The 12967-nt window shown below is 39.0% G+C and overlaps 1 protein-coding gene and 1 pseudogene across 1 annotated transcript; both read right to left on the bottom strand.

Annotated features, from left to right (window-relative positions):
- Positions 1-2582: 2582 nt before the first annotated feature.
- Positions 2583-5720, bottom strand: LOC102707346 (anthranilate O-methyltransferase 1-like). The gene is made up of 4 exons (XM_006662851.3): positions 5540-5720; positions 4837-5259; positions 4193-4459; positions 2583-3684 (listed from the first exon to the last, which is right to left on the bottom strand). Exons 1-4 carry the CDS (start codon positions 5612-5614, stop codon positions 3286-3288), a joined length of 1164 nt encoding a protein of 387 aa, XP_006662914.1. The 5' UTR covers positions 5615-5720; the 3' UTR covers positions 2583-3285.
- Positions 5721-8338: 2618 nt separating this feature from the next.
- Positions 8339-12468, bottom strand: LOC102711576 (annotated as a pseudogene).
- Positions 12469-12967: the final 499 nt, after the last annotated feature.

Genomic DNA, 12967 nt, shown 5'->3' with positions numbered 1-12967 from the left:
GCATAACTGCGGAAGGATCTGGCGGCCGGCGGGCGGAGACGGCGTGGATGTGGTCGGCAGTTGGGGAAGTTGCCGCCGGTGGAGAGCCGGGGAGGCGGCGATGGAGCCGGCAGCGATCGAAGGGAGCAGCCAATCAGGCGGGGGTTGGGGGGCGCGACGGAGGCAGCGAGGGGATGAGGGGCTAGGCGGCCGCGGCAGCGCCCGCGAGGAGGGCGGCGGCCACCGACGGCGGCGGAGTGGCCGGCGGCGACTTCGGTTCGCTCGACCAGCATTCCAGCAAGTCCCGCAATGGGCTGGAATTCTTCTACCTGCGCTAGGCTATTGCTCGGGCTGGGCTTTGGGCTTTTGCTCGGGCCTCCGAAAGGGGGGAAATTTTGGGATTGGGCCGAGTCTTGGGCCCACACCAATTGCATGGGTTTTTCCAAGCCGGGCCTCGGGTTTGGACGGCGGGTCTAACGGGCGAATGCTCGCGTCCCCGTTAACCCACGCGTTTATATGTTCAGATTTTTATAATTTGTGTTTGTTTCTATGTATAAAGTTCCATCTTTACTAGAAAATTTATAAAAGCTTTATACATGTAAACAAATTTATAGCACATAAAGATACAAGTAAAACATATAAAAAAATATCATCTTACAAAATGTATCCACAATGATTATATACTAAATTCTGTACATCTATATAATTAAATTCTTAGAATCTAGATGAGAATATAGACTATTTAAAGACATAAAATTTCATGGAAAAGCTACGGCGGCTAGATAAAATTACGACAAGTAGCTACTAAGAATGTAGACTATTTAAGGGACAAAAGTTGACCATTGACTAGATATCACGGTAAATTCAATAATTATCAATGACTCAAACACAATCCATAAAAATGATAAAATTTGATGAACACATATTCAGTCACAGAAGTTTAAACTGTATTCCTATATATGTGTGGTTAGGTCGTATCCTCCCATTAAAAAGTACAAGAGGCCAGATCTCAATTCTCATCCACGCCATGTGATTTAACTTATTATGCAATTATTTCATATGGGCATCACTGCTGGTTGAAGGACCCGACACTAATGACCTTCCTTATTAGTGTCAAAGATTTTATGTCAAGTCTAAAACCGGCACAAATAGGCGTTTTGACCCAACGCAAATATGTTGTTCTATACTAGTGATCGATGGGAGATGAATCATTGAATACTTGGTCTATTCAGGTCGTGTCTTCCTAATCCTGACTCTCTCATCTCTCACACATTCCCTCACTCTCTCTCTATTTCTCTCCACCCTCACAATGAGAACTGCCAAAGTGTGTGAGGTTGTGGACAAAGATGCTAGCTCTGTCCTGCTCAGTGACCACGACATCCTAACTAACGACTAAAGCCACAACCACAAGCAGAGGCACCAGTCCTACCCTCGCCACCTACATCACCATGGCCCCCATGCATGAGACGACAACGGTGGAGGTGCTTCATGAGTGGGAATCAGGTGGTCACTCTCAGAGCGGGGGCTCCATGATGCAAGCCCTACGGTACTCCATATTGTAAGATCAAGGAGTTGATTTATATTTTTGGTGACACAATATTGTAGTTTGCGATATATTATGAATAAGTATTTTTGTGATGTGCTGACCATGGGGTCAAACCATAGGTATACAGGCGGTTAAACCACAGGTACTTCTAGATAGTTTCTATACATTTTGGTACTGTTGTTATTTTAATGTGAGTAAAGTTGGGTGGGATTATGTGTATGGTAATAGGAAGTTGAATTTGGAACGGAGTCCGGTTATGGCAAGATTGGTTGTGTTAGAGATAAAGATGAGTTAGATTCAGTTAAGAACAGGTTTCCCACGAGATTCGTGCTATATACATGGATCTTGCACAACAACGTTGAGGGTATAAATATACCAAGGGGTATGCCCTAGTATTCTTTTTGATGTGTCTGAGATGAGAGAAAAATTAGAGTTTAACCCAGATTTTGATTTTAGTTCAAACGCTTGGTGAGGAGTGCTGTAGGTGCACTTTGTAATCACCAGTTGATCAGTAAAAATCAAATTATTTACAATCTACATCATCGATTTTCATCAACTGGTGTTTTACATGATCTTGACGGTCTAACCAACATTAGGTGTGTGGTCAGACTCGGAGGGCGAGAGGTGGTCCAACTGCAGTATACTCAATGGTTAGACCGATCGATCAACAGCAGTAAAGTCGGTGGCTAGGGTGTGGTCAGTCCGACAGTATATAGAACTTCATCTAGTTATTAATTTGAGGTAAATCCTTTAATTCTGAAAAAAAGATTTGGATCTATGATATACCTACCATTCACCCCGCTCTGGTAGGTTAGTTAAACTCTATTTAGATCCTACACATATGCTCCTATAAAGGCAGCCACCGGAGTAGAGGAAGAAGGCATATTCAGCCACCATAGTAGAGGAAGAAGAGTTTTACTAGCTAGATACTGCAGTTATAAATTAATAGTTGGAGTTCTAGCAGGTATTAACATCAAATCAGAGTCTAGCCTTTATCGTTGTCTCTTTTTTTAAGTGGAGAAGCACACCGTAGCATAGGTGTGGGTATGGCTGGCCAATGGCTTAGCCAGTTGAGGGTCATGCATGGATACACAGGTAGTACATTTTAATTGTTCTGGATTAGGGATGATTGCTAATAACTAGCTCCCCCACGATACAAGACTTTGGTTGAACTTCGTTAACAAATACCGTTCCTTAGTGTTATTGTTATGTTTGGATCTTCCATCGTGTTCTTCTATATTCCTCTGTAGATCCCATCCTTCTAATATAAAGCACATGAGAGACCATATCACAAATATTCTTAACCACACCATGCGGTTATTGTTGTATTACTAATTTTTACTATCCTTAAGAAGATACCGGAAGATACCACTATTTTCTACGTAAAATTTGATACATGTTGGTACCTTAGATATTAGAAGATACCAAATTTTATATAGAAAGCAGTAGTACCTCAGTACCTTCTCGAGGATAGAAAAAATGCTCTTGTTGGCACCGTTCGCAAGTGACGTGTCTAAATTGTCTAATCAGCGCACGTAAAACGAAAAAAGCCATTAGCACATGATTAATTGAGTATTAGCTTTTACAAACTTGAAAAATAAATTAATCTGAATATTTTAAACAACTTTTATATAAAACTTTTTTCCAAAAAATATACCGTTCAGCAGCTTAAAAAGCGTGCGTACGGAAAAAGAGGGAAAAGTGTTCTGGGTTGGTCGGTTTCGGAAGATCCCGTTGTATTGTTTACCTCATATCCCATATCATTGTAGCACCTTTGCCTGCAACAACATCGAAATCACCGTGACAGCCCTGCCCTCTCCCCCACTCTCAAGTTGCCGGGTCATATTACACGCAAACACGGCGAACAACTCATCGATTATGGACTCCCCGAAATGGCACGCGAGCAGGGGCTCGGTTACCGCCCTCAAACCCGCGGCGATTTTGCGGCCGATGGCCTCGTGAGCGTCGTCTGCTGCGGCGGCGCCCTCCTGATCGGGTTTCGAGTAGTTCTGATCCATGGGGTCGTAGGGCAGGTCGAACACCTGGGTGTCCATGATGTCTAGCAGATGGCTCTGTTCCACCAGCCGCTTGAGCTCGTCGGGCGAAGGGCTGTAGATTGGCAGGTTGAAGGTGTCCAGCTTCTCCTCCTCCACACGGCCCTGTTGTTTGTGTAATACAATCATTAGAGTAGAATCGGATGCCATCTTGTTTGAACATAAGTCTTTAGTTGGAGTAATTTTGTTCCAAGTTATAATAGTAATTAATGTGATGCTATTTCATATGTGGTATGAGGAATTAATATTGACCCTTCCATCAATGAGTGATGATGGATCAAAAAACTTTAACTGTACCTTACAAAATCCAAAATAATATGTATGCCATGTGATTATTTACGTTTTTCAAGGTACTACTTTGACCTTATTTTTAGTACAATAAATTTGTTAATTCTAGTATATTTTTCTGCTATTGTGAGAGCACCTCATAGGAGAACTTTATACATAACGTTTTTTATTTTTAGATTATCTATTTAAACTTTGTTGATATTTAAATTCTTAAAAATTTGATAGGAAGAAAAGTCATCTTGTTACATGAGGGAGTACCATAACTTGAAGTATAAAGAGATACTAAAATTTACATTAAACAACGGTACATAGTCGAGAACAATACCTCTTCGATAAGAGTACGCATTGCTTGCGAAAGCAACTCCAAGGTACTACTTAATGTCCCACCTCCAAAGATCATGTCATCGTTCTTCCTCCCAAGAATTGTTAGCACCATCCGGCCACCGGGCACAAGCTCTCTGCAGCGCAGCTGAAGGAAATGCGAGAAGCCCTTTTCAAACTCATCAAGATAAAGCTTCGCTGCCAATGGTGAGGTAGTCACCCCGATGTGAATGTTGCCTTTGTTCATATTGCTATGAAGATGCTCCGGAACCTATTCGAACATTCATCACACATCACAGTAATATGAGCCTGGCTCATACAAAACTTCTAATGTCATAATTATGTCTATGTGAGACTATAGCAGCAAAACACAACAACCCCCCCCATCCAACACGCACACACACAAATCCCTCCACTCAACAATATACGCGGCGATAAGTCATTAATCGTAGAGATTTGTTTTAGTCCAACAAAAAGTAACAAAAAGTATCTCGAGGTACTGGTACCTCACGATACCAAATCGTTTCTGATCGTTGGATCTAACAGTACGCATCATATTCAGCTAGATTTAATGGGGGGAAACGATTTGACACCTCGAGTTACTTTTTGTTAGACCGGAACAAATTTCTTAATCTTAATGTCATGTACCTGAGAGAGCCACATGAGACTGAAGGACGAATGGAAGAGATGCACACTGCTACAAGGGAAAAGCTCGGTGTAGAAGGACCCCGCTACGGCGGCGAAGTAGTGTGGGGGAGGTTGTAGCCCTCTACGAGCATAGTCTTGCGCTGTTAACTGCTTGAACTGCTCTAGCGACTGAAAGGTGTGGTTGAAATCGTTGCTGGGCAGGTCATTGAGAAAGAATTGGAGTTCCATGGGACACTCCCTGATGTTGCTGTCAGTTGGGCTATCTTCACTTATGGTGGCAATCACCTTGGAGACGAAGAGGAGTGTGTTTGCACCGGAGGAACAGCCTAGGTCGGCAACGACCATCGATCGAGGTTGGAGATCCGTGCGTAATCCTCTTATGGCTTTCTCAACCATTGGTTCAGTTGCAAGAATGGCTTTTCTCTGTTACACATCAATAGACGAATTAATCTCATCAAAAATTTGGCTGAGCATTCCAGTTAACTTAAAGAGCATGTGTACATATTGCCACTACTATGTATATCTACAAACGAGTAGTTAATATTGATACTTGGGGAAGGAAAACACTGTGTAGATTAACTAAAATGCAAACAATAGCTTTGCGTTAACAGAATTGCAAGGGGAGAAAAAAATAATAAAGAAGGCATGCCAACATTTTGATGTGTGGCTGGTGAAATTAATATATATGGAGCTGGGCACAAACTTGGATGCTAGAGTTCTTGGTGTAGCTCGAGTCTCCATCCCCCTTGATCGTGTGCAAATCGCGCTCCATCTTCATGTCTAGAAACGCTTGGCTTGGCTTGGCTAGATCGATCACCCTATTCCTAAATTGTTCTACCCTTAATACTTTATTTGAAAGGATTGTGGTATGTCTTTGGGCATGTACAGACCATGCATGGGATATATATATGGATAATTCGATATGATTGTGAGGATGTGGGGTTTGCTGCATCTGTTGATTAATTACTCACGATATCCACCTGTTTTAGGTGACATTTGTTATAAGATAATATTTTTTTCATGAAACAAATAAAATTATACGGCCTTGAAAGCATCAAACAGTGCTCTAGGCAACACACCCATACCCATAAGAATGAAAACAGAGCCCATGATATTTTCCAAATGAATGAATGAATGATGAATGGATAAAAAAAAAGTTTGGGTGTACCTTAAAAAAAAGAAAAAAATCTATTTAACAAAAAAACTACTTAATAAAGAATTAGCATATGGTGTTCTTTTAACCCATATCCAAATTATTTTCTGGATCATATCACTTCCGTAGCTAATTTAACGATGTATATGTTTTATTAATTATTCTCCCATGCACCCGTAAGATTCAGAGACACCGTGTCTAAATTAGAACCACAACTTGCACTCGCATTTTTTCATTTCTGCTAACCAAAATTTAAATTTTTCACTTAAATATGGAGTTAATTTTATGACTTTTTCACCCAATTTTATTTTCTAACTTTAGCTTTTAGATTTCTAAGAATACATATATATATATATATATATAAGTTTTATTTATAAATTATTTTTTTATTTATAAATATACCGTTTGTCTTTTTCCAAAAAAGTCAAATAATCACTCTCATAAATTGCAAGTTGAACAGAGGTGCACAGTGCACCGACGCACCTATATGTGATTGAGAGGTACTCTCAAGGGGTAGACCAGCCACAAGAGAGAAACCATTATGGTCCGTGGGTATAAATTTAAACAAGTCCAAAGACTAGCTTGATGGGTGATAATTAATTTGTCCACCTTTTAAGTAATGTTATCCCATTATTTGATTACCAATGTGAAAATAAATGTAATAGTATCAAATCATCTACTTCATTTGTCTGGTTTTAATTAGGTGGCACCATGAAAAAGGTCAAAGATGCATAAATGCTTCGGATTGATATATCCGTGTAGTCTCAACACGCAAATTAAGGAAGAAATATAAGTGGTGAAGAGTGAACCACGTATGTATATGCAATATATAAATGGATCCCTACACATCGATGATCACAAATGACAACTTCGTCGTCAATTAAGGGTCTATTTGGGGAACTTTAGATTCTGAGAAGCAGCTGCTTGGTAGCTAGTTTCTGGGAATTTAGAAAAGCTTCTAAACCCAGCTTCTCCAGATTCTGGATTCTTAGTTCATTTTTCAGAATCTGTAATTACAGATTCTCAGAAGCTGTGAACCGTTTGGGGCAGCTTCTGGCAGAAGCAGCTTCTGGAAAAAACTACAGCCGGAAGAAGCTCCTTCAAACAAGCCTTAAGATGATGATGAACTCATGTGGGGCTTTTAATTGCTACCACTGCACGGAGACAAAGAAAGGTGAACAGCTACTGCGAAGAGCTTCATTGATACATGTACTTCGTAAGGTAACAGGAGGTATCATTTTTTTGGTAAATTTTGGTATCTTTTGGTATCTTAGTTATTATTAGAAGTCTAAAATTTTGGCCTCTTGGTACCTACTCAACGACTGTAAAATTATTCTTGACGTAACGTATATTTCGATCATCTGGTAGGTTCTCACAAAATTCCATGCAAGAATTACAATTTAGTTGATCATTAGCTTTCGATCTCCTGAGATTAATTAGAAACTCACAGAGGATGCATGCCGTCACAAAGATCCTTATGAATCCATGAGTTTTCACTCACCTTGTTCTATACACTGAATTTTGCTTCTTCCCATACGCATATTATGCTATTCCATTAGTTGGCCATAAATCGACCATCATTTTATCCTCAAAATGATTATATTGCCACTCTCTCATATTATCTGGTAGATCAGTGAGACAAACACACATTTGTAAAAACAAAGGGGATGGAATTATGCCACAAGTTTGAAATCTGAAATTTAATGTTTTTACATAAATTTAAGACAGGTTGATGAATTTTTTAGAGCATTTTCACCAACATTTAAACCCAAATAAAAAATAATTTTGCTTTTCAAAATTTATCGGTGAAATTAATGTATGGATTTAATCATTTTCTTATTTTGTTGATAATTAAAATGTTTCTAAGTTGGAGCCAAATAATTCTATCCCATTTGATTTTATTATAAATAATAAATTTTCACGTTGGTGTTTTATATTATTTTAGTCAAGTTGCACAAAAGTATGCGAAGGGCATTGATCTTAGAAAAATCTAAAAGCGAACTCATGGTCATCTAACGTAATGTGTATATAGGGAAACAAAATAAAAACTTAGGAACAGATAATTAATTTTCTCAAAATAAAAGTACTAAACTTTGTAGGCAGAACGGTTTTAACGCGAAATTTAGTGTCAACAAACTTTTTTGTCATGGGGAATTATAAGTGGTTTGCGTAGTACGTTATGGGTGCATGTCTCCATTCACCGGGGTGTAAATTTCTGTACCAGAATTTAGTGGGGGTCTCTTCAGTACATTTTGCTAACAGTATACTACCAGAAGAATTAACCCAAGTCATTCATTAAAAAGGATAATTTAATACTTTGTTAATTATTTAATTAGTGGTATTTTGTAATTTAGAATTTTTTGTCAAACAGAAAATGTATTACATACGTGTATTACATACGGGACGTTGGATGCATGGCAGAGTAGATCATTTATGCATCATTGGCCGTGGTGGCGTTCGCTGCAGCATCCCTCGGCGGCGTTCGATTCGTCCGTGCACATGCGCTGAAATATCTTAAGTTATTTAGGATCACAATAAAAGGATGATATTACTCTTTTAAATTTCTAATATATTAGATCTAATATAGTTACTACGTCTAATATATTTGATAGCATAATTTAATCATAAGGAATTTTTTCGAGTACACCCAAAACTATGTGAGTCATTTATTATATATTGATCCAAGGGCTAAGATGAATCTTACCTCTTAGATGGTAAGATGTCATTTATTACCATTAAAAGAGCTTACTATAAATTACTAAAAGGAAGGAACAAACCAATATTTCCTTGTGTGTATAAGAGCAAGTTCAATAGTATAGCCAACTCCTAACTTCAATTTATCTACGGTCAATCTAATAGTCAATTCATACAATAGTTAGTTACAAAACATTAATATATGATCCCACATATCATACATACATTTTTCTCTTAGAGACCATGTGCAACTGACTACAAATTAGTAGCCCATCTCCTTTCTCTCTTCCCTCTTATATCTTCGAAATATACTTATAGCTAGCTTATAGCCTGCTATTGTACATGCTCTAAGAAAAGTTGAATTAATAACATGCATTAATTTACAATTAAAATTAAAAATTTCGAATAAAAATTATAATAACCTATTGAGTGAAATATTATTTAGTTTTTTTCCATTCAGTTTATTCTTGAAGTTATGAAATAATTTAAACATTGACTTATATTTATTTTTCGTTTTCACATATAAAATTTCCATTATAATTATAAATACTTTAAATAGAACTGACATGAGTCTAAAATACATTCATTTTAAATTTGTATTTTCTAGATCACATATCATGGTACCATATTATAATCAGTTTGAATTCCAAAACATTAATAAATTTTAAAAACAAAAGACACGGTGTGGTGTGACATGCATATATTGCATGCATGCATAAGAGGTTCTAATTATTGCTTTCCTTCCCTGAGGGTAGTATTTATGGAAGAAGACAAAAACATATCTTTAAAAAATAAATCGCAAAATAAACAACGGTTAGGATTCGATGACAAGGTCTTACCTCTATCTATAGAGGTAAGGTGGAGCACTCTAAAAGCCCTCTAATCATAATAATTTGATAAAAATAAAACAACGATATCGATTAATTTCTATTTTTACTGTTAGTAGAATGCATCGGAGAGGAACCTATTTAATTGATATGCCTTTTTGAGCATGTATATATTATATGTGACGGTCAGAACATAATAAAAAATTATACTACCAAAAATAATAAAGGGTCTATGTTACTCTTGCCAATGACAACGCGATGACATTGAGGCTGCTCTTCTCGACATCACTCTCGTTGTGGTTGTTGATATTACTCGCGAACACCGTGAAGAGCTCATCCAGAATGGATTCTTCACCGAAATGGCTGACGATCATTGACTCCATGACCGCCCTCATGCTCGCCGATATGCCGTTGCCGGCGGCCTGAGCGGCGGCGGCGGCGGCAGCTGCCGCCGGCTCCGGCTCCGAGTTGTCAGCCATGGGGTTCCAGCTCCTCGAGACGAGATGGATGCCGGTGATGTCGAGCAGCTCGGTCTTGTGCACCAGCCGCTTCAGCTCCTCCGGCGAAGGCAGGTACATCGGAACGTGGAAGGAATCCAGCTTCTCCTTTTCGACAAGCCCCTGTTATGCAAGTGCAGATTAAGGCCATATATGTACAGATTTCACATCTAATTTGCAGGTAAAGATTAATATGTGGGCTTTTTTACCCTTTTTTAAAGTAACTTTTGATACTAAAATTTTAGTACAAAATTCTGATACCTTGTATCTCAAAGTAGTAAATTTTCGTACAGACAAAATGTGGTGCGTCGAGTTACATAATAAAAAGTTCTTAATATACATCAACAAAAACAACAAAGTTATCTTTATCTGAAAACAACCTACATGTTATGATACACAATTTTTGACATGATGTATTGCTAAGTGTTCTCATGCAAATTTGGGTAAGTGCAATAACAAAAGACATCAAATTTGAGAGCGAGAAAAATGTCCCATCTCTGAAGTCGGTATTTACCGCTGGGTATTTCCTATGCAAAAATGTTATGCTTTTAAAACGGTAAGGTACATATATCTTGTGAATCATACCTCGGCACAAAGAGTGTGCAGTGCGTTTGAAAGCAGCTCAAAAGCAAGAGTCACCCCTCCTGCATGGAACACGTCGTTGCTCTTCCTCCCAAGGAGCGTGAGAACCATCCGACCACCGGGCACAAGCTCCCTGCACCACATCTCGAGGAACCGCGAGAAGTCCCTGTCGAACTGGTCTTGGTAGAGCCTCGCCACTTACGATGCCGTGTTCTCCCCAATATGAATGTTTCCTCTGTTCATGTTCCCGTCAATATGCTTGGGGACCTGCACATCAATTCAAACGACCATCGTCATTGCTGCTGTGCTCCAACCCTAAAAATCTATGAACTCAAACATTTTCATTAGAATAATCATATCATTCTTGAGAAAATACCGTAAGATACCATATTTTTTAGTGTAAAATGTAGTATCTTCTAATACATTGTACTTTGAGATATTAAAATTTTGAGTGTAAATTACGGTATCTGGATGCACTCTCAAGGATAATAACAGTACCCTTCTCATTAGAGATTGAGATTTGCTCCAGTCCAACAAAAAGTACCTTGAGATACCGGTACTTCGAGGTACCAAATCGTTTCCCACTATTGGATCTAGCTGCTGAATAGGATGTGCACGGTTAGATCCAATGATAAAAACAATTTGGTACTGTAAGGTACCGGTACCTCGAGTTACTTTTTGTTATACTGAAACAAACCTCTACAAAAAGTAACTCGAGGTACCGGTACCTCGAGATACCAAATCGTTTATCACTATTGGATAGCTGATAGGATGCGTATTGTTGGATCCAACGATCAGAAATGATTTGGTACCACGAGGTACCGGTACCTCGAGATATTTTTTGTTGGACCGAACCAAATCTCTTCTCATTAAGTTAGTTTGTGTATAGATGCCACTAAACTTCACCTGAGAGAGCCACATGAGGCTGAAGGAGGAATGGAAGAGGTGGACGCTGTTGGAAGGGAAGAGCCTGTTATAGAAGGACCCCGGCAAACCGGCGATGTAATGCGGAGGAGGTTGGAGCCCTCTGCGAGCGCAGTTCTGCGCCGTTACCCGCTCGAACTGCTCCAGTGACCGGAAGATTTGATTGAAGTCGTTGCCGGGTAGGTCGTTAAGGAAGAACTGAACCTCCATGGTGTTGGTGGTGTTTTCACATATTCCAGAGATCGCTGCAGAGACCAAGAGACGTGTGTTTTCACTAGAAGAGCAGCCCAGGTCAGCAATGACCATGGTTTGTGGAGGAGAGTCCATCGCCATCAGTTCCTTTATGGCTTTCACTACCATTGGCACAGTTAGTCCAATAGCCCTTCTCTAGAAATCGACAAAAAGGGTCAAATAAGTACTCTGGTTGTGTGCAAACTCTTGACTATCTAGGAGGAAAATAACCACTCTTCAGTAGACATGTATAAACATTAATAAAAAATTTAGAGGTCAAATAATTATTCCACCTGCCATTGTGCTAAACTCTGATGAAGGAGTTTATACAAGCACCATTACTAGTAACAACAAACAAATCATATCGGTAACATACCGTATATTTGTGCACATTAGGATTTAAATCCCGATGAGTCATGACTTCATCACCACACAAATGATGCATCCCCGTAATAATACTTGTCTGAACTATTACAAATTAAAAGAAGCATGTGCGTAGCAGCTACCAATTAATCGAAACTTGGGCACCAGACCGAGTGCAAGCTCAAAATCCATTTGACAATTTTCGCAGAGCAATTCTAGCTTGTATTGAAAATTCAAATACATAGCACGCAAATAGAAGAAAAGGTAGAGTGGTTTGTATACGAACTTGCATGCTGGAATTCTTGGCATAGCCGGTGCCTCCATCCCCCTTTATCACGTAGAAATCACGGTCCATTTTCATCGCCACAAACTGCTCGGATACAAACACAATTGCTACCTGAAAATTGCAGGATGTATATATTCAGACTGGAGTATGAGAGCTTCTCACAAGAAATTTTGTACTTTTTATAGTCAAACTGCTGCATAATTCTTCGAGTAAAATAACTGTAGTGTTGTTGTCATGTTGATAGGATTATATTCTACTCTCTCCGTTTCATAATGTAAGACGTTTTAGTTATGGTTAGATTCATCTATTAACCAATGTATATTATTTATATATATGTCTAGATTCATTGATATCTATATACGCTAGAAAATCTTACGTTATTAAACAGCCAGAGGTAGGATATATGAGTGGTCTAAATCAGAGTGCTTAATCCTGGTGCTGGGATGTTAGTTGTACTAGTAATTGCCTCTTGTTTCTCTCAGGCTGCTTCGTGTGCTCTGTAACTGTGGTTGCCTGCCTCCGGTAATTTTGAGGTGTGTGTGTGGAGAAGATGGGAATGGATGACTATATATAT

Source organism: Oryza brachyantha, chromosome 11 (genome assembly GCF_000231095.2).
Source record: "Oryza brachyantha chromosome 11, ObraRS2, whole genome shotgun sequence".
Taxonomy (NCBI): Eukaryota; Viridiplantae; Streptophyta; class Magnoliopsida; order Poales; family Poaceae; genus Oryza; species Oryza brachyantha.
This window is presented reverse-complemented; position numbering and strand designations above follow the sequence as displayed.